This window comes from Podarcis pityusensis (genome assembly GCF_964106645.2).
Source record: "Podarcis pityusensis genome assembly, chromosome: 5".
Classification (NCBI taxonomy): Eukaryota; Metazoa; Chordata; class Lepidosauria; order Squamata; family Lacertidae; genus Podarcis; species Podarcis pityusensis.
Window position 1 is genome coordinate 40,153,223 of NC_138032.1, and position 22,940 is coordinate 40,176,162.

A 22,940-nucleotide genomic window follows, 5' to 3' on the forward strand; every position below is an offset into this window, starting at 1 on the left:
CCCTGGTATCTCTAGCAAGAAGGATCAGGGAGCAGCTGATAGGAAAGATTTCTTCTTGAGACCATATAGAGCCATGGCCAGTCAGTGTATATAATACTGGATTTATTGGACAAATAACATAACCTGGTATAAGACTGCTTCCTGTATTTCTAGGGGCAGCTTTGATTTTTATGTTGATGTTTAAAATATAATTTTTCTCCACATAAATTCTAAGTTTTTTGGCCCTAGTATGCCAAATATCTAAGACTGCAGTGTTTTTCCAACTAGTTGGGTTAATCAAATTATCTGGAGCACCCAAATATTTCTTTTTCACACAAGGATGTACAAAAACATGGATATCAAGGACTGTCTTAAAAGGGGTATTCTCTCTTCCTTTCTATACTGTGAATACACAGTATCTAGAACATAGCAGGATTTTTCTTCAGAATGACTGTTTACTCATAAGCAAATTTAAAGCAACTAAGATTTCTTTAATGAGATGGCAGTCCTTTGTGGTCATCATAATTACCATTACCCTTTGTGGTCATTATAACTATTTTTTTGTGGGGGGAAATCCAAAGTACTATATATACACACTTGGCATTTACTGCAAGTTTTAAAATAACTCTTTGAAGTTCATTTTGAAACAGGACACTCACAAAAGTAAATGGGTCTCATCTATCCAAATTAAAAATCACTAAATGTTGTGAAACATATAATTGAAATTTGTAAATGTTGTTGAACTAGATCACTATTCTCATTTATTTAACCGTATGCTACAACCATCATGTGGGAAGTCACCTGAAAAAAAAATCAGAATTTAAATGCAGCTATGTGAATATGTAGCATGAGAGCAAAATGGAAGCATTGCTACACTTGGCAAATAGCTATTGGCGAACACCTATAGGTATACAGAGGTTTGCTGGAACAATTCCAGTTCCCAATGCATTTCAAGCAAATTGCTCTTTTTAGGGGAGATAACTCATAGAAATCACAATAGAAAAACAATATATTTGGCTCGTTCTTAGCAGGAAGTGGAGAGTGCCGATGAGTAACTACTCTAGCTGCCATTTCTGCTCAGTATGCATTTGATATTTCCGAATAAAATGATATGGAAGCATAGCACTGGATGCCATTAGGATGCTAATCAGATTCAGCTTTCCCACCTCCCCTTTTCATTTGTTTTGGGTTGAACAGTCTCTGTGAGCTCCAACTATCTGGGTACGGTTAAAGACTGGATACAGGTAAGACTGAACATATGTCAATGGGCAGGCTTTGTGACATGGGAGGGTATCAGGATTCCCAGCACTGACAGTGTTTTGGCTCCATTTGATCATTCAGGTTCACAGAACCTAGATAACACAAGAGACATGGGTGTTTTCTGTCAGTCTAATTGCTGAGAAAAACTGGTATTTTTTGCACAGATGTAAACCTAGAAATCTTCATTCATGTCTTCATAACTTCAAGGTTAAACTCCTTTAATGCATTTTGTGCAACAGTTTGGAGGACTACCTTCTAAAGGGATGAATTGACAGAAACAGTGCTCTAGTGTCTGGACTGGCTGTGCATAGAGAATTCTAAAGGGTCTGGACTAAGCATATCCATGAGACTGACTGTGCACGCATGTTCTGTCATAAACTTCAAGAATCAAGTACGCAAAGGCACATAAAGAGGCATTCCTAATGGCTGTTCCTCAACCTTCACTCTTTTCCCCAAAGCCTGAATCTACATCTTCCAGAAACTGGCATTTAGTGGACAGCGATAAGGTATAATACTTGGTAAAGGTAAAGGTAAAGGGACCCCTGACCATTAGGTTCAGTCGTGACCGACTCTGGGGTTGCGGCGCTCATCTCGCTTTATTGGCTGAGGGAGCCGGCGTACAGCTTCCGGGTCATGTGGTCAGCATGACTAAGCCGCTTCTGGCGAACCAGAGCAGTGCACGGAAATGCCGTTTACCTTCCCGCTGGAGCGGTACCTGTTTATCTACTTGCACTTTGACATGCTTTCGAGCTGCTAGGTGGGCAGGAGCAGGGACAGAGCAACAGGAGCTCACCCCGTCGCGGGGATTCGAACCGCCAACCTTCTGATCGGCAAGCCCTAGGCTCTGTGGCTTAACCCACAGCGCCACCCGCGTCCCCCATAATACTTGGTATTCTGTGATATAAATACTGGACATATTGGAAAGATGGTTAATTTATTTTTCTCTATTACTTTCCAATTTCTGCTCCTTTGACTTTTGTTTTGCCATCTTTCCTTGAGAAATTATGTTTGTGAATATTCCAAGACATCACTGTATCTCAGCCAGTGGTTAAGTAGAGCTTGCAGAATAAGAAGCGATAGGCACCTTGACACTCATGTATAACTCAAGGACAATGGAAAGTGTCCTAAAACTGAGGACTAGATAGAGAGACAAAGCATCAGAAAACAGGGTACAGATACTAGCAGAAGAGTAGTAAACTGAACACCAAAAGGTCTGATAAAACTTTATCTGCTGGATTCTACTACCCCTTGAACCCCGCCCCCCACAATAATGCAGTTGTTTCATGATAAGATAGAAGATAAGTTTGACAGAAATTTCATTCTCTCCTTAGATTGAATAGATGTCTGCATTCTGGTAATGTCTAAAAGGCAGAGACTATTACTCAGGGTGTTTTTGGTTTGGCGCTCTTTTTTTTGTGTAAAGTGGATTTTTAATAAAGGAAAAAATGGGAAAATTCATTAAATACAGTGCTTATGAATTAAGTTGAGTAACAATATGAGGCTGATAAATGAAAACAAAACTGGTTCTTTAAAATTCAGAACATTTCAAAGCTGTACTGTATCTTTGGGAGAAGAAAGTTCTTTTAACAATACTTGAGAAACAGGATCCCGTTTGTTACAGAATCATTTCACCTTTGTCCTGGTTCCTTGGACTTCAGAAGAATGTGCCAAAAAGACAGTAAAGGGAAGTGCCTAATTTGATCTATTCATTCAGTAATACTAGGTGTGACTTGAGACCTCCATTTCCTTGTTCTTTCTTTATTGAGTCAATAGTATAATTTAATAATAGGAGTACAGGGTCATTTGGGATTTCATAACTACTCAGATGAAGGGTGGTATACAAATGTAATAAACAAACAAAGAAAATTATTATTATTAATAATAATACTATAGAAAACCTATAAACTTTGCCCTATATTGCTTACAAATTACACTTCTACATGTGGGAATAGTTTCCTGGTTCTTTCTGACATTTCCAATATGTATTTGAAATACTTTTATTTATTTTGCTTATAACTTCAGGAGTTATATGCCACACAGCATTATTTTAAATGTTTCATCTTATTATCATATTTAAGGAGAACCTATGTACCTTATTCCAAAGCGTCCCTCAAGTATACATAGATACGATTTCCTACAATACTGTGCCCACTTGATCATTTATAACTTTACATGAATAGAATCATATGTAATAAATTTCCTTCATCTGCTTCAAGGGTAGGCACCCTCTGGCCTGCAAGACCTCTCAATTTGGCCTGTGAGGCCTTTTCAGGGCCCCCACCCCCAGCACCTGACAACCAGCTGATAGTTGAACATTTGGGAAGCACTGTGGAAAATGATGCACTTTGACAGGAGTCAATCACCTGATGTAATCATGTCAGATGACTGACTAATGGGTGATCCCTCGATGGGGGTGGGGGTGGGATAAAGTTCTGGTCTACTGGGCCAAAAATGTTCCCCACCCCTGATCTACTTGATCCCCAGCTATGACAGCAAAAGATCTCAGGTTCTAGGGGGTGAGCACTTTCAATCACCATGTTTACACAGGTGAGAAAAGGATACTAGAGCTCTATAAATCTGTCCCATTAACCTTGGCCATTCTAAAGTCTGTTTTTATTTCTCATAGAAATGAAACTCAGGATTATGGGTGGAATTCAACATTGTGCTAAAACAAACACCCTGTCTATGCAAACATTGCAGGTTGCCAGATGGCACAATTCCCTCATATGTTCCTCTGGGTGTTCTTCTGACCCCTCATATTGAGCCAATTTGGGGGTGCATGCAGAGAGAATTGCTTCCACTGACAGGGAGCATTAGGTGAATCCTGCCGTGTGTTTTGAACCTCTAGAAGTAGATTTCTTAATCAAAACATTTGAGGTGTGCAAGTCAAGTCCAACTCTAAACGCTGGTTTGCCAGCCATATTAAGTAACTGCAGTTGTTGTGCTAACTTGTCATCCATCATATGGGTAAGTCAATACTTGTGCAAAAAAAACAAGCATCAAGTGTCTGAGACTTTCAGTTCAAAAAGTACTTGGTAGTAGCAGTAGTTAGCAGCAGAATAGCAGTTATTTATTTATTTCACAAAATTCATATTCCCCTTGACTGAAGAAAAAACCTCAAGGTGGTTTACAAAGTTAGTAGCAGAAGCAGTAGCAGTTTATAAATATAAATAATAGGTATAATTGAACTTGAAAGACACATTTGCATCAAGATGTATTACTCTTATGTGAGCAGCTTTACCAACAACAGCAGCCTTATGATTTTGAAAATACAAGAACAATCATGAATTGCAGCTCTTTTAAATGTTTGAGAATTATTTAGATTTCTTAAGTTATTATGCTCAGGGAAATGAACAAAATTCCAAATACAGTGGTGCCTCGCAAGACGAAATTAATTCGTTCCGCAAGTCTCTTCGTCTTGCGAGTTTTTCGTCTTGCGATGCACGGTTTCCCATAGGAATGCATTGAAAATCAATTAATGCGTTCCTAGGGAAACCGCCTTCAGACCAGGCTGTCCCCGGACCTCTTCTGAAGGCTGGGGGGGGGGGCAAGGGCTTTTCTTCCCACCCCCAGCATTTTAAAAAACCCCGGGACAGCGGAGGACTTCTCCGCTGTCCGGGCGATCTTAAAATGCTGGCGGGCGGCATTTTAAAATCGCCCCGGGACAGCGGAGGACTTCTCCGCTGTCCGGGGCGATTTAAAAGCCCCTGGGAAGGCAGGCAGGGGTGACAAAGACTTTCGCCCCCCGCCAGCCTTCAGAAGAGGTCCTGGACCTCTTCTGAAGGCGGGCGGGGGGCGAAAGTCTTTGCTCCCCCTGCCTTCAAAAGCCGTCCGGGACAGGCAGGCAGGGGGGAGCAAAGACTTTCGCCCCCGCCCGCCTTCAGAAGGTGTTCCCTCCCCCCCCGCCCGGCTTCGGAGCACCGTTCCGAAGCCGGGCGGCGGCGGCAGGTCTTCCCTCCCCCCCGCCCGGCTTCGGAGCACCGTTCCGAAGCCGGGCGGCGGCGGCAGGTCTTCCCTCCCCCCGCCCGGCTTCGGAGCACCGTTCCGAAGCCGGGCGGCGGCGGCAGGTCTTCCCTCCCCCCCGCCCGGCTTCGGAGCACCGTTCCGAAGCCGGGCGGCGGCGGCAGGTCTTCCCTCCCCCCCGCCCGGCTTCGGAGCACCGTTCCGAAGCCGGGCGGCGGCGGCAGGTCTTCCCTCCCCCCCCCGCCCGGCTTCGGAGGAGCCTTCCGAAGCCCGGCGGCGGCGGGAGGAGGTGTCCCCGCCCAGCCGCCAGGCTTCGGAGGAGGTCCGAGGACAGTGGGGAAGACGCGCTGCGCTTCCCCGCTGTCCCTGAGATTTCCCTATGGGCTGTCGTCTTGCGAAGCAAGCCCATAGGGAAATTCGTTTTGCGAAGCGCCTCCAAAACGGAAAACCCTTTCGTCTAGCGGGTTTTCCGTCTTGCGAGGCGTTCGTCTTGCGGGGCACCACTGTATTTAAATTTTCATCCAATGAAACAGTCAACTGAATTATTCAGTTAATCCTGTGTATCTATTATTTTACTGCCTTCTTAAACAAAAATGCTTTTGTATCCACAAGTTTAGACTGTCAGGCAGTCTAAAGCCAAGAATACCTCTCTATATGCCTCTACTCATGGATTTGAGGAGAATTCATGAAAATGGACCTGCATCTAGACTATCCTACGTTTCAGTGACCCTGCGTATCTGATTTTTACAATTCTAGGATAACACGAGAAAGGGAAATTTAATCTATCCTGGGGAAGATTAATGAACAGTACTTTCATTTGGAACTTGCATATCTTCCCAAATCACCTAAACAACCATTTTGTCTCTTCCTGTAACATAGGGACCAATTCCACTTAGGCTTACAGTCAAGCACTTGATCCCAGCAGATAATACAGGTCAAAGTCATACACACATAGAAAGAAGTAATGTCCATGATATGAACACTTACTGTTGTGTTTTACTAGTTAAAAACAGCAAGCTGAAATGTTTCTGGGAGGCTAAAGGAAACTGCAGGCCCTGGAGAAGCAATGCATGTTCAGCACCTGCAAACTCAACAAGGGTAACCAAGACTGCAAGGTAAAGACTATGAAATATGAATGTCAATAGGCAAGTCCAACTGGTGTGTTTTTTTGGTCCTTTCTGAGAAAGGCATAAATGTCCCTTGTCACTACTGCAATCTTGGAGCTCCAGGGAGAAATGATGCCGTTGGAAGTACCCCAGGTTGTAAATCTCAGTGATTAGGAGATGAAAACACTTAACTTCTCTATGGACGTCTTGAAGAGGTTGTATATAGTCCGGGATCTCCCTACCAGATATAAGAATTACCTCAAGAGTAAGGGTGGAGAACCTGTGGCCCTGCAAGTACTACACAGATCCAAGAGTCACATCATCAATGGTATAAAGATAAACTAAATTAAAAAGGATAATTTGTCCTTCCAAATTCGAAATGTAAACAGCTGGCCATGGCTACAAGCCGTATCTCTTTATCATGCTAATCTCTGAACACTTATTTGGAAAAGGGCAAAGAATTCCATGACATGTAGATGTAAGACAGTTGCTTGTTTCAAAACCTTATCCAAAAGGGAATGAATCCATCCATTGTCAGAGGACTTAATGAAGATATGATTTCTGGAAACAGCCAGAAAACTTCTGACTTAAGGGTAAAGTAAAGGTAAAGGTAAAGGACAAGGACCCCTGGATGGTTAATTCTAGTCAAAGGTGACTATGGAGTTGCGGTGCTCATCTTGCTTCAGACTGAGGGAGCCGGCGTTTGACCACAAACAGCTTTCTGGGGCATGTGGCCAGCACGACTAAACTGCTTCTGGCACAATGGAACACCGTGACATAAACCAGAGTGCACAGAAACACCATTTACCTTCCCATCACCTGTTTATCTACTTACACTGGTATGCTTTCAAACTGCGAGGTTGGCAGAAGCTGAAACAGAGCAATGGGAGCTCACCCTGCCGGGCGGATTCAAAGCACCAATCTTCTGATCAGTAAGCCCAAGAGGCTCAGTGGTTTAGACCACAGGACACCCTCCAGCCTAAAAGGAAGATTCGGTGCCCAACCAGCCAACAACCCAAATTTCTCTTAGCAGTATTTGACTGTTGTGATCAAATTTGCTATCAGTTGTCTATGTTGACACATTCTGTTTCTGACCTGGAAAGCAGTACCTAGTTAAATGGATTCATACAATGACAAATCTGAGCCCAAAATAATGCCCATCAAGTCATGCCAAATCCAGATTATTTAGATGTATGGAGTATATTTCATACTCCAGATGAAGAGAACCCAAGTTTAACAGGCTCAATAATCACACCAAAAAAAATCACACAAGAGTATTTCAAACACTACTGGGAGGAGAAAAGCGTATGTTGTGCAACACTGTCTATATTAGCCAGAACCTCAGAATTCACATCTGCTGGAGGCTGAATGAGCCTATATAAAGTTCATTTGTTTCTACTTTTTTAATCCCTCCGAGTGAACTCATATGAAGAGCACTATCATAAAAATAACATTCCACACCCAATATGACCTGTATAATTTATGAACCTCTCAAAGGTAGATCCTGCATGTACCAATGAAGATGCTACTACCTTAAACATCCCTTCAGTCTGGTTTTAAAATTTTCTAGTTTCAGGGAACCCCTTCCTATCAACTTTTGTACCAAGGAACCACTGTGCACTGTAGAGGATTCTTGAAAGTGTTTTAGAGCACATACTTGATACATGAAGCATGTTGGTCAAATCTACTGGGTCTCACCATCGCCTTGTATAAAATGACAAGTGACAGCAGAGAAAGGTGAGTGGCAAGTAGTGGGCATGACATCTCTCAAAGGACCTGGCTGATAATGTCTCAGGAGCTCAACAAATTTCTGAGAAAACAGGTTTTCTGGGCACAGCTTGAAATCCATTGCCTTAAATCAGCAGCAGTGCATTTACTAACTCCCCATGATGAATTCTTGGAGATAGGGAAACAGAAAAATATGATTTGTTACACAAATAATCTGCCAACCGAAGTAGCTGTAGTTTTCTATACAGTAGATACACCACTGCTTGATATGTTTGGGGCATCCAAGCATGTACAAATGGTTGGAATGCATTTATAGGATCTATCACTATTCACATAACCAGCATGATCACTTATGTGACCAAACTAATTGCTTTTTCTATGCTCTTTTTATAATTATACTTTTTCAAAGCTGGTAAAAAATGGATTTAGGATTTTAAAAAAATCTAAACAGGTAATTTTAGATGGGAATTCAAGGGACAAAATTCTTTTTACCTGATAATTAGTTTACTTATAAAAATAATGAAGAGGGAAAGCTGAGGAACAAACAAGGCAGTTTTCAGAAAGGTAATTTTTAAAAAGCCATCATGAAATACAAATAATACTACAGATGGCTTAGTTTGAAGCTTCCGTTTCATAAACAGGAGCGTCTCCACCCCCATCGTTCTACCCGGACACTGAGGTCCAGCACCGAGGGCCTTCTGGCGGTTCCCACACTGCGAGAAGCCAAGTTACAGGGAACCAGGCAGAGGGCCTTCTCAGTAGTGGCGTCCTCCCTGTGGAACGCCCTCCCACCAGATGTCAAAGAGAACAACAACTACCAGACTTTTAGAAGACATCTGAAGGCAGCCCTCTTTAGGGAAGCTTTTAATGTTTGATGTATTACAGTATTTTAATATTTTTTGGGAAGCCGTCCAGAGTGGCTGGGGAAGCCCAGCCAGATGGGCGGGGTATAAATAATAAATTATCATCATCATCATCATCCTTAAAGAGGCTTTCTATCTGGTCCTAAGTGAAAAACTTTCAGTTTTATTGTAACAGCCCAGATCTCTGAGCCTTATCTTCCACAGTATCTCCTACTTTAGTTCTAAATTGCAATACTTCAGCAAAGAAGATTTTCAAGAGTGTATTTGAATGAGATGTTGGGAATGTCATGGAAGATTAGGAGAAACTCTTTGCAGGTGGTATCACCTAAATTGTGTGATCTAAGATCATTGGTGTATCAAATGTCAGGTTTGTTGACAGATTCATATGGAGTACCCAAAACAGTATTTATAGTTTAATATAAAAACAGACTGGTACATTAAGGAATTTTATGAGTTATAAGCTAGTTGAGTATGATGGATTTCTGGAGACTGGGTCTATCAATAGTACAACATCCCTGATAGTCATTTAGTCAACACAAATAGAACTAGGTAGAGCTGTGCTATGTAGGATTGTTTGGCTGTTAACGTCTATGCTAAGGCTGCAATCCCAAACTTAATAGGGAGTAAAATGAGTGTGAGTTACTTCTGAACAAAGATGATTATGATTTCACTATACAAGTTTTAATCTATAGTTGATTAAAAACATAATTTGCTTACCTGTGAATTCTCTTTCTACTTGTTTGCCAGACAGTGAAGAAGGTGGTCCAATGTTCTGGACCACTGGACAGCAACAAGTAGGGAGAGCTGACTTTTAACACCTGCATAAATAAAACTATGCCATCTTTCCGTGCCTTGGGGGCTGGTGGAAGAAGTTGCGTAAAGTTACCTATTTAAGTTTTCCTATCAACGTTCTGAACAATTTTTAAAGCTGGAGTCCACAACACAGTGTGTGCTGTCACCCTCAGACACACCCTATGGGATCTGCCAAACTCCCCTTCCACTCCTCATTTTTTATTTTCAAAAGATAGTGATGGAAGGCTTTTCATTTGAGGGTTTGTCCGTTTGGGGGGATACTGTCCGACTTTTTGTCTGTGTCTTATTTGTTTGGGGGGATGGTTTGGCAGCTTTGCAATGTTCTGAGCACTGTGTTTTTCTTCTATAAAACAGGTATTCTGTGGCACACACAACAGTTCCTTATATTTCCAAATGTTCCTGAGCCCAAAAAGGTTGGAAATCCCTGATTTAAAGGCGTTATATACCAAAAGCATGGAGGAAGACCTGTACCAAGGTCAATCTTTTCTACTCACAAGTAGGAAGAGCAGGATTATTTTTTTTACTTAGCAGGAATTACCTACATATATGAAGAAGGCTCTAATAAACACAAGTTGTTCTATTTATGACCTAAGTAAGCTTCCCTAAACAAAAACATTTTATGTGTAGCTAACTATGGGGAACCTTTGTGCCTCTCCCATGTATGTTGTTGGACTCCAAGTCCCATCATCTCTGTCTGCTGATGCTGAATGGGACTGAAGTTGGGACTTGGAAATCCAACACCTAAAGGGTCACAGACTATACAGTCTAATACATTTTGATGGAACTTTGCATCAGCTGCCAATATTATTAATATTATTTTGAAATTGTATACCACCCTTCATCTGTAGATCTCAGGGTGGTTCACAGCATAAAAATACAAGACAAAAACACATAATTAAAAGAACAGGAACAAAATTAACCAATAACCCCTGCTCATTTAAAATAGGACGTTAGTCAGCCAAAGGCCTGGTTGAAGTAGAATGTTTTCACCTGGTACCTAAAGGTGTATAATGAAGGTGCCAGGCAAACCCTGCCCTGAGGAAAGCATTCCACAAATGAGGAGCCACTGCAAAAGAAGCCCATCCTTGTGTTGCCACCCTCCAGACCTCCTGTGCAGGAGGCACATATCGCAGGGTCCGGGTAGGTTCATATGGAGAGAGGTGGTCGTTGAGGTACTGCAGTCCCAAGCCATTTCAGGCTTTATACGTCAAAACCAGCACTTGAACTGGGCCTGGAAACTAACTGGCAGCTAGGCCAGGATCTGTGTAATATGCTCAAACCGTCTTGCCCCGGTGAGTAGCCTGGTTGCCGAACTGTTCATCAGCTAAAGTTTCTGAACTGTCTTCAGAGGCAGCCCTATGTATAATACATTGCAGTAATCTAACCTAAAGGTTACCAGAGCCTCAACAACAGTAGTTAGGCTATCCCTGTCCAGACAGGGGCGCAGCTGGGGCACAAGCCCAAGATGGTGGAAGGCACTCTTTACCACCAAGGCCCATTTGAGACTCAAGAGACAGCAAAGGATCCAGAAGTACTCCCAAGCTGCGTACCTGCTCCTTCAGAGGAAGTGTAACCACATCAAGAGCAGGCTATTTCCCATCCATCCAGTCTAGGGAAACCCCCAAGCCCACTAACAGTGCCTCAGTCTTATCTAGATTCAGCTTCAGTTCGTTGGCTCTCATCCAGTCCATTACTGAGGCAAGACAACTGCCATACGTGCAGATGTAAAGGAGAAGTAGAACTCTGTGTTATCAGCATATTGCTGACAACATACTCCAAAACTCCGGATACCCCCACTCAGTGGTTTCATGTAGATGTTATACAGCACAGGGGATAAAATTGAACCCTGAGAAATCCACACTGAAGGCTCCATGGGGCTGAAAAGAACTCCCCAAGCATCACCCTCTGGAAATGTCCATCCAAGTAGGACCGGAAGCACTGCAAAGCGGTGCCACCTACCCCTAACTCAGACAGAGGTCATCATACAGGGCCACCAAAGCAGTTATGTGCCAAAACTGGGCCTGAACCCCAATTTAAATGGATCTTTGTTTAATTTATAAAGCGGGCGGGGGGGGGGGGGAGAATAAAGCTTATATGCCAAATCCTAACAGTTTAGATTCTAATTTCTGTTCTGTTCATGGAACAGGGCTTTCCAGCCTTCTCCTTCCCTCTGCACCCATCAGCACCCTCTCCCCAAATCTGCTTGGAAATGGTTGTAGGACAGGCTGCAGCAGGTTGCTAATGGCTGGGGGAGTAAGATGAAGTTGCATCTTTCAAGCCTCAAATGTTTACACATTTATGTAAGTCTTACAGAACTCAGTTAAATTTACTTCTGTGTAAACATGCATAGAATTACCGTATTTTTCGCTCTATAGGATGCACTTTTTCCCCTCCAAAAGTTAAGGGGAAATGTGTCTGCGTCCTATGGCGTGAATGCAGGCTCCTTGGCTTCAGCAAACGCAACGCAAAGCCTCCGAAGCGCAGAGGGAGCGCTCCCTTTGCACCCCGGAGGCTTCGTGTTGCTTTCGCTGAAGCCTGGAGAGCGAGAGGGGTCGGTGCACACCGACTCCTCTCGCTCTCCAAGCTTCAAGGATAGCCGCCTGAAGCCTTTGGAGCGCAGTGCGAGTTCCTGCTGCGTTCCGGAGGCTTCAGGTTCCTTTCGCTGAAGCCAGGAAAGTCTTGCTCTCCCGGCTTCAGCAAAAGGAACCCGAAGCCTGCGGAGCGTAGCAGGAACTCGCACTGCACTCCGAAGGCTTCTGGGATCTTTGAGGCTGGCGGTGGGGGAAAGCAGCGCTTCCCCCCGCCAGCCCCAAAGAGCAGGTTGAAAGGAACCCGAAGCCTCTGGAGCCCAGCGGGAACTCCCGCTGCGCTCCGGAGGCTTTGGGTGAATGCACCTTGAACGCACAGAACGCACCTTGTTTTAGAGGGGGAGAACAAGAAAAATCTCCCCCCTCTGCACAGCGCCCCTTCAGCGCTTCGCTGAAGGGGCACTGAGCAGAGAGGGGGAGATTTTTTTCTTCTTGTTCTCCCCCTCTAAAACAAGGTGCATCCTATGGTCGGGTGTGTCCTATACAGCAAAAAAATACAGTAGACTGTAAGGTATGATTTTTACAAGTTATTTTGTAGCAGAAAGAACTCAGTATCAGGCTCTAAGAAGGTAAGGAAGAAAGTACATCTGCATATGCTTCTCTGTCTACTGCCCCAAAGTTTTTAAGAACAAAAGTAGTGTTTGGCCACACTGTAAATTTATCATGTTTATTTCTTTTGCTTCCACTTTTGTATTTCAAATGGAGGTAGTATATGCATGGCCTACAAAAAGGGAGACAGAGCTCAATGTCTGGATTGTATCCTGTGTGTGTATATTATCTGACAATTATGAAAACTTAAGAAACTGGAGGGGGGCTGTTTCAGATATAATTCTGAAGAAATGTTTCTCATGAATGATTTCTATTTCCTAAAGTAATACAGGAGTTCAAGATTTCTTCAGAGTTAAACTATTAGGTAATAATGCATCAAGAGTCAAACACAAAACCAAACCACAAACTCTTTACTTCCTAAAGTGTAATAGTCTCTGAATGTTTGCTATTTATTTTCTGTATTGACATCAAGTCAGGCTACAAAGCTAAAAAAATTACTAGGTAAACTTTCCTACAAAATGAATGAATACTAAAATACCATGTGATATAATGAAAATGAAAGCAGTGTTGCTACAATCCCTGCTCCTCGCTGTCTAGTATATATTTCAGATCCTTGTAATGTAAACCACTTAAGAGGTTTTTTATTAATTAAGCAGTATATAAATCTTGTCAAATAAGTAAGTCTATGAATATGTTGACAACTTTATTTCTTCTCAGTAAAAGATGTATTTTACCTAACTTTATGCTATTAATTAGAAACAGTAATTCATTCCCTAAAACTTTGTCGTGTCCACACCATGTGGGAAGTTAGGGGATTCCAAGGATGCTATGCTTATATGGCATTTACTTGATGAAAAGCTGCACTTTCCATAAGGTGGCATAGTCTGATACAGGCACATGAAAATGGATAGCATCAACAAGTTACGTTTTTGAGGGGAAATACCCCTTCTTCTTGAGAAAGTGTTTCTGGTATAACTCATTACAGTTTTTATATACAGAAATGGGCACATGAAACTGGGCATTCAGCTTGCTTTCCTACACAGATGTTTCAACAGTCCTGGGAGTAGGGAATAATCATAGTACACAATGCTCCAATGTTAAAGCAATTTAAACAGATCATAAACAGTAACCAATAGGTTGTACCTTGTGATACAACTGATTGAATTATTAAGGATGGGGTGCTGGAATTGGAGGTTTTTGTATAGTCCTTATGTAGGCAACTACAAATAATTTCCCTCTATTCATATATCTCAATCAGTACTTTCTGGTACACATACCTCGAAGAATTCTCTCCTCATGGCAACGTAGAAAGTCCCAGATTCTAACAGTGCCGTCATCAGAGCATGTAGCAAATTTATTATCCGTGGGTGAGAAACTGTTACATGAAGACACACAGCAGGGGAAAGAAGTCAGCATTTAACATATCTAAACTTCTCAGACAGGGCAAAATTTAGCTAAAGTGTTAATATACTGATGGAGAAATTGGAACATATTGTGCCTGGAAAAATACACTTCAATCCGTTGACATAATTGAGTCCATTTGCATAACTGAGAGCTCAGCTTTGTACTTTGATGCAGCAAAAGCACTTTTTCCTGCATTTTGTTCCCCAACCAAAGGGGAACTTACACTTTGCACTGTTCCACCCACAGTTGAATAGATTTGCAATTCTCTGCATCATCTGTATAAAATGTGAAACTGACAAAAGCATGCATTCCATGCTTTTGAAAGGATGGAAATAGGCAATCCCAAGAGTGTTAATACTAAGCTTATTTCTTCATCCACAGATAACATTTCAAAATACAAGGGGGTGTATTTGATTACTAAAAACAAGAATAAAAACATATCATATGGCCTATATATGCAGAAAAAGTTACTGAGAAGAGATTTGCCACTCCAGTGAAACATTAGAGTCATAGAATATGCTTCAGAACTTGAAAAGCTTGTTGTAAATTGTGGAGAGCCAGGCATCCGTTTCTTATTGAGCTATGTTAGGCATTTGGTTGGACCATCATCAGTTACAGATGGGGAGCCACATCCTTTGTGATGCAGTGAAGAATCAAGTAATGCTCTTGTTGAGATTATTCAAACAGTCATTCCCCCTGAAATTGCTGGAACGTTTTATATGTGAGATAAACTTTTTGTTTGGAGAAATCCACTTCACAGATACAATAGCATACACCTATGAGGTCACATCTTGTTAAACTTTGCCAGAAAATTCTGAATCAAAAGGAAAAATGATAAATTCAGCAGAAAGTGCTTCTGTGGTAATGAATCTTCTTCTCCAATGGACAGCACCAAAACTTTTGAGGTAGGTCTAGTTTCTTCTTCAGCTCCTCTTCAGACACACTTTAAATGAGTAAGATTTCTTCCACTTGCATTATTTGCTAAAGACTGTAAGCATTCTTCACATGCATCTCAGCAAGGAAATCTCAGTTCACTTGTTATACTGAGCATACATTTGCACAATTGGAACACTTGACACTGAACCAGGTAGATGTCCTAAAGTTGCCTTGTCAGCTTTAGATTCCAAACTTGAGTAACCCATTCAATATTAATCATGACCTGGATGTGGAAATTGGTGTGGGTCCTACATGCTACTATAAATCTTGGACTCACCAAGCCAAGCAGTTCTTCACTTTATTTAGCTCTTTTATGTTGTGAGAACTATGCAGCTGCTTTATTTCTGGATTATATTTTATTCAATTATATTATTAAATACTGAATTCTTTATTTGGAATGAAATTGTCATCGTACACAAGTGAGCATAAAAAGAGAGTAACTGATACACATTGTGATCATATATAAAAAGAAACCAATACCAGTGCAAAATGCAGCAGACAAACACATCTCTAACATATTGCAGAGGCAGATACCGGGACAACACTATTTCAGAGATATGCCAGCAAATCAGTGAAATTGTGGAAACAAAAGAAAATACGTTTATGTGGTGCAAAACATTTCCCAGAATCTGACAATACCCATGCATATCTGCACCCAGAATACACTTAGAGAACAGTCTAATCATGGAAATAGGAACTACAGAAAATGGTATATTGTGTATAAACCTGGCCTCTCTAATCGCCTCCTTATGTGCCTGGAACATCTTGACGTTGTTCATGTTGGACTGCCAATATTTCACATATCCCCCATGGTCTGCTGTCAACATCCACATGTCATTATGTGACCAAGTCATAGCTCTCACTGGACTGTCATGAGCCTACAAAGTCAAAAATAAAGGAAGACCTCTAGTGAGCATACTCAAATAATATCATGCACCTTCACTTTTCTTTTAAAATGATTTTTTCTAATTTCAATTTAGGTAGATATAAGAATGAAAATGCCTTATATATAGATCCATACATTCATTTTGTGAGGACTGTTATCAAAGCTTCAGCAGTGTTATAGTAAGTATTACTTAGTAATGAGTCAGTATTTTGTCTACAAATTTGATTTTTTTATCACCAATGGAACAGAAATGTCTCTCATATCAGAGAATGACAAAAATGCTAAGATTTAAATTAATCAATCAAAATCTCAATAGCCAAAGGCAAGAAGCATAAAGCTCAAAACGGTGCTGACTCTCCACCTGTTTACAGTGGCAAGAAAGCAGATTACTGAAAGAAGTACTAATCAAGACAGCTTTGATAGTGATTTACCTGTAATATTGTTTCAAAGTTGAAAGTAAGCCCATTCCATAAGGTGAACTCTCCACTAGAAGCCCCAGTAACTAAGCGCCTCCCTTCTGGAGTCCACTGGAAGACAAGAATTAAGATGTATTACAACACAAATTGTTGCCTTGACACTACAGCAGAGTCTATCGCAAGGACAGACAACATGTCTGCACAGTTGTATTCTGCAGCTCTGTCTGCATTGGGTTCACTTACACACTGTCTGTACACCCCTCCACCCCACATTCTGGTATTTATTTGTTGCCCCATGCCCTGCTTCCAGTGCCTGAATACTACTGGATGAATAATCTGTCCATTTCTGACAAAAATACTTTGCACTATCACTGTGTCCCATAAAAAGATATCCATTCTGAAAAGTTGTTATTATTAATAGTAGTAGTAGTAGTAGTAGTATCTATTGTATTTATAAATCACCCTGTCTACAATGCAGAACACAGCAAATACAACAACAGAATTACACCGATTAAAACAAAAACAGAACTAAAAAAATCCATAAAACAGCTACTACTGGCTTGCTATATTCTTAGCAATTTATCACTGTGCCATGGAGTGTAACACTATACTTACCCTAACAACAAATACTGGACATTTTACTTTATTGGTAGATGTCCTAACAAATTTTGTTGTTACAGCATTCATAGGATTGTTCAACATTCCTATAGGAGGGACCAGCTAAAAGAGAGGAAAAAATGTTAAAAGTTATTCTTGGTACTTAATATGTGGAAACAGTCTTTTAGAAAATTGTTTGCAAGCTTATGTTCTTGAATGAGTAAACCAAAGAATCTCAATTTTGTGGAGACACTACAAAAGCATACTTAACATCATTCTTCAGAATTATATTACAATATGGCTTGGATGCAGAAATCCCACCATGAGAACAGAAGGCACATCTGCTTTGAAAAAAACCATGGATGCAGTCCTCCCATGCAGTCCTCTCTCACACATACACACAGAGCCAAAGTGCCTTCTGCTCACAGAATAGGATCTTTGAATCCATGTCTAGAGCTTTAGCAGGATCATCATACTAGAATGTGACTAAATGAATTCATCTTCTTTCAAATCTACTTGTAAAATCAAGTTTCTATAGTACAATTAATGTTGTTATTCACTTCTCCCACACCTAAATAGAGAATTACAGCTTAAACCAATTTTTCAATCTTTCAGGAAGAAGAAAAATGTTTTACTGTCCAGGGGATAAATAAACATGTGTACTTACATCATTATAATACCCTCCATCAGGCTGAATTGCCCGCATATCCCGTTGGTCTCTTTGCCATACTCTGTTCTGGAAAGATGAAAAAACATTTTCATTAATACTATTGGTTAAAACCTGCTAGCTAGCTTGTACCAAATGAGAAACAATGTTTGCCTATCGGTGCCTGCAGTGTAGTGCTATTTTTGGAAAAGGAATGCAGCGTGTTTCATTTTCTAGGAGGAACAGGCAATTTCCTTCTTCAAATCAGTGCAAATCAGTTCAAGAACTTGAACTCAATGTCCCAAAGTAAAAAAAAAAAATCCCTTCCTCTTCAAATTTGCTACCAAAGTGCACCAGTTCGAATCAGGCCACAAGATAAACAAAATCCCACATCGCACTCAGAATGGGAAACACTCTCCAGGCAATAGAGGACTTTGGGCTTTAAAAATTCAGTAGCGCTCTGTGAGACACCAAAATTTGGCACCCCCACTTCTAGTGTTCCATTGTTTGTCATTGTTGCAGCGCCTCCTGTGGTGCCCTGTTGGCTTGGTGCCCAGTGTGGGCAAACTGGTCATGCTCCTCTAAATCTACTTCTGTTCTGGGGTAGGAGTAGCTAACCTGTGACACACTATATACTGTATTTTTCGCTCTATAGGGCGCACTTTTCCCCCTCCAAAAATTATGGGGAAATGTGTGTGCGTCCTATAGAGCGAATGCAGGCTGCGCGGCTAAGCCCAAAGCCAGAACAGGGAGACGGAGCACTGCGGAGCGCTCCGTCTCACTCTTCTAGCTTGGGGTTAGCTGCGCAAAGCCTCTCCAGGGCAGCGGAGTGCTGCCTTCACCATGCTGCCCTGCAGAGGCTAGAAAGGCTGTCCCTGAAGCCAGAACAGCAAGACTCGCTGTTCTAGCTTGGGGATGGCTGTGCAAAGCCTCCGCAGGGCAGCGGGGTGCCTGCACCCCGCTGCCCTGTGGAGGCTCCAAAGGCTGTCCCCGAAGCCTGAAGCCTTTGGAGTGCAGCGGGAACTTGCGCCGCGCTCTAAAGGCTTCAGGGGTCTTTGAGGCTGGCGGTGGGGGAAAGCAGCGCTTCCCCCCGCCAGCCCCAAAGAGCAGGTTGAAAGGAACCTGAAGCCTCCAGAGCCCAGAGGGAACTCCCGCCGCACTCCAGAGGCTTCGGGTTGCCTTCACTGAAGCCTGGAGAGCGTGAGGGGTCAGTGCGCACCGACCCCTCTCGTTCTATAGGCTTCCAAGGTAGCCGCCTGAAGCTTCCAGAGCTCAGCGGGAACTCCCGCTGCGCTCCGGAGGCTTTGGGTGAATGCACCTTGAATGCACCTTGTTTTAGAGAGGGAGAACAAGGGGGAAAAAAATCATTTTCTCCCCCTCCTATGGTCCGCTGCATCCTATAGAGCGTAAAATACGGTATATGTTGGATTCCAACTCCCAAGGCCAACCACCATGGCCAATGGTCAAGGATGATGAAAGCTGTTGTCTGGCAACATCTGAAGGCCCACAGGTTAAGACACCTGTGCTCTAAAGAGATCAGACCACAGTTAAAGCTTAGTGCTTGAGTCTTAAACATTCATTAGTGAGGGCAGGAAAGTAACCTCTCACTGGCAGGAAAAGTAAACAACAGTTCTAAGTGTTGCTGTTTCCCTAGGTTTCACATACCTGATATGAAAGATGAACTGGTGTTTCTATTAGTCTCCTGAGGGCTGATAAGAAGTATAATTTTTTCCCTCTTTCTAGGGCATTTTTGGTGTGAAATTTTTAAGTGCATAGTGAGAAATGGTTCAGACTTGGGAAAAGAATCCCTCCTTTTCCATAGCTACTCTCAGCATTTTAAGCTATTTTTCAAAATCTATTAAGCTATTTGGCAAAATCTCTACTAACTAGAAATTCATGCTTAATAATTATTTGCTTCTTTTGTCTTTTAAGCTAAAACATTTTGTAACAATTGCAGGTACAACAGGTTCTGAACATACCTCCAAATACTTGATTACAGAAGGATTATAGTCTATAGTTTTTCGGTTCACAGCTTTTCTCATACGTTTTCCATCAAAAGTGAGCTGCTGCATTGCTTGTTGCTGAGCAAAATCAGGTCTCTTATAGAACAGTTGTCGGGGGGCCTGGTGTTGAAACCTTGGCATATGGAAAAACCGCGGCGGTGATCCAATCTCTGTAGCCATGGTGTCTTTTGCTTTGGAAGATCTAAAATAAACAATTAAAAATGAAGGTTTCAACTAGGAATGCCAAGATATAAGAAATCTGAATAGTACTAGAATTTCTCACATAAACAAGGCAGCTTTTAAACATGTGCAACATTAGCCCATCATTAACAGGGAATTTAAAACTTATGAAAAAATATTTCATCCATCATCATCATCATCATCATCATCATCCAGCCTTCACCTTAGGCCCCAGAGCCATTACAACAACTAAAACACAATAGTAAAAACAGTTAAAACAACTTACAATCACAGAAATAAGGTGGGACCTAAAAATATACATATCAGCTATCCAAAGTCAGGGTAAAGAGGTGTGTCTTCAGCATTTGCCAAATGCTATATAAGGAAGATGCCAGACACATTCATGCAAGGAGGGAGTTCCACAACTTAGGGGTTGCTATAGATAATGTCCTCTCCCACTCTTACCCACCAGCTTCTGAGAGTGGTGGAACAATCAATAGGGCCTCCTATTGTACAACTAATGTACAATGCAATACTGAAAACAGGATATGGCTTCCCAGTTTGTACTCCCTTGTGAGTCAATTAAAACTATTAGTAACTGATCTCACACACCACAGAAGCAAAGTAACACAGTAATTACCTTGTAGGTGGCAATGCACAAGCTAGTAATACTATATTAAATAAGTATTTAACTACAACCAAAGACAAGTATTGACTTCGATTTTTGAGAAGGACAACGTATGAATTTTCTTACACTCCACTTGTAGAGTAAAAGCTCATTTCTTGTTTGTTAAACAATTGTCAGTGTTAAATTAAGGTTATTTTTTCTAATTTAAAATGGTTCTGTTGGAGGCAGACAGGCAAATACACCATCACTACAAGCTCCTGGGTTCAGCTATGATGTCACCTTCCCCATCACAGCAGCACTAGCTCAGGGGATGAGGCTGCAGGCAAAGGTCCCATTATACGCCTACTTCTGAACAGCTCAAAGCAGTCCCTTCTGCAGCTCTCTTCCAAATTAACATATTCTATGTGTGGCAGGATTTTTTATTTTTAAACAAAAACGTTTTCATTCTGCTCGGTATTCTATATTTCTCGGTATTCTATATTTCTGTTTTCTAATGTCTTTTCTCCCCCACTCACACTTCTCTTGGATTAACTTCTTTTTTATGCTTATTACACTGTAAGGCTTTTAACAGAATTGTGGATGTTATAAGTCACTTCAAGGACTTGGTGAAGAATTGGAATACAAATTTAAATCAGTAAAAATACATATGAAAAATGGTTTCATCAGTCTGGCCTTTTATCTTTCCCCTAAGAAAATACAGGACGTTATCTAGCCCAGTCGTGGGAAACCTCAGGCTTCAGAGCCAAATGCAGCTCTTTGTCCTCTCTCTCTGGCCTTTGAGCTCTCCCAAGGCCACCCGCCTCACTGGCGCCGTATCACATCTAAGTGTTGTTGCATGGCTGGAACATGTCCTCGTACTCTGATACAGTTGTCAGTGTTAAGGGTTAAGAACTTAATTCGTTCTGGAGGTCCGTTCTTAACCTGAAACTGTTCTTAACCTGAGGTACCACTTTAGCTAATGGGGCTTCTCGCTGCCTCCGCGCGATTTCTGTTCTCATCCTGAAGCCAAGTTCTTAACCCGAGGTAATATTTCTGGGTTAGCAGAGTCTGTGACCTGAAGCGTCTGTAACCCGAGGTACCACTGTAATGCCTCTTGGAAGATAGAGAGGTAGCAAATGATGGTATTAGATCCTATAACACACTATATCTGGAAGAGGACTGAGGAGGAAGGAGCCAGCTACAACTGCCTGGTCAGAGTCCTTGAATCCTATAAGGGCTGCAACTAGTACATACCAGTTCAGCTCCTTCCCCTTCCCTTACAGCCCGGTAAGTAAAGCAGCTGCTGGTAAAGGTTTTCAGGACACACTTAACTTTCCCCCTCTCTCATAGTCCGGCACAGGAATGTATCCATGCTGCCCATTCTGTATATATAAAGGCCATATGGGGACAATGACACCCCCTTTAGAACCACCAACAAAATCAAAATGGCATTTCTCTGGAATATTTTGTGACAGCCACCTTTATTTTACCTTCAGGGAGCAAATGTAAGGTGTATGTTTGAAAGAAAACTGGTAAGAAGAAATAAGTAAGAAAACCAAACTTCTGGGTCACCCCAATAATACCAATGGCAAGCCATTTCTAAACAAAAGGGACTAGACTACTTTTGCAACCAAACTATAAAAATGATGATTCCAGTTATTTAGTACACACAAGTACCATTTCCCATCTTTGTTCTAAAGAGCTTATAATTACAGAATTTACAAGATTCAAGAAACAGGCTAGAGTGAAATAATTTTGCAGTTATTATGTATATGAAACCATTTAACCATCTGTTGCAATACAACAGTGTTAAAATGCTTAACTTCCAAATTAGTCATCTGCTGTATTTCTGCTTGAAAATTCAGATGTCAAATTTCAACAACTGTGATGTCATGTAAAAGACCTGCAAGAGGCTACTTGTTTAGCTAAAATATAGCTAACATGGATTAAGAAGTCAGTGGGTATACCAAAGGCCTTGTCTGGGTTCAAGCTTCACCTTGGTCATGGAAGATAATGTTTCCAAGTTTCCAATCTGTAGCAAAGAAACAACTGTCCTGCTCAGAGCTGTTGTGAATGTGTCAATAGAGATTACAGAGTACTTTATAAAAATAAAAGTTTTATATAAATGATGAACACTAAGTACCAGCAGTACTATCTTCCTATAAATATTATGATGTCCTTTATAAGCTGAGATTTCATTTAGTTTGTTCAGTTTCTAAATGATAAAAAGTGTACTGTGTTAGGAGCACAGGAAACTCCTTATAGCAGTGGTAGCCAAACTTGGCCCTCCAGCTGTTTTGGGACTACAATTCTCATCATCCCTGACCACTGGTCCTGTTAGCTAGGGATGATGGGAGTTGTAGTCCAAAAACAGCTAGAGGGCCAAGTTTGGCCACCACTGCCTTATAGTGTTGTA

At 41.6% G+C, this 22,940-nt stretch overlaps 1 protein-coding gene across 2 annotated transcripts in view; it reads right to left on the bottom strand.

Moving 5' to 3' along the window:
• The window catches only part of WDR33 (WD repeat domain 33), a 61,240-nt gene that overhangs the window by 29,487 nt on the left and 8,813 nt on the right, over positions 1–22,940 (bottom strand). For both annotated transcript variants that reach the window (XM_081008405.1, XM_081008404.1), the window contains exons 2-7: positions 19,714–19,939; positions 17,756–17,824; positions 17,107–17,211; positions 16,507–16,602; positions 15,916–16,067; positions 14,127–14,224 (exon numbers count right to left, since the gene is read on the bottom strand). In XM_081008405.1, the coding sequence (XP_080864531.1) occupies positions 14,127–14,224; positions 15,916–16,067; positions 16,507–16,602; positions 17,107–17,211; positions 17,756–17,824; positions 19,714–19,917 (724 nt within the window). In that variant the 5' untranslated portion in view covers positions 19,918–19,939. The remainder of the gene's footprint in view (positions 1–14,126; positions 14,225–15,915; positions 16,068–16,506; positions 16,603–17,106; positions 17,212–17,755; positions 17,825–19,713; positions 19,940–22,940) is intronic.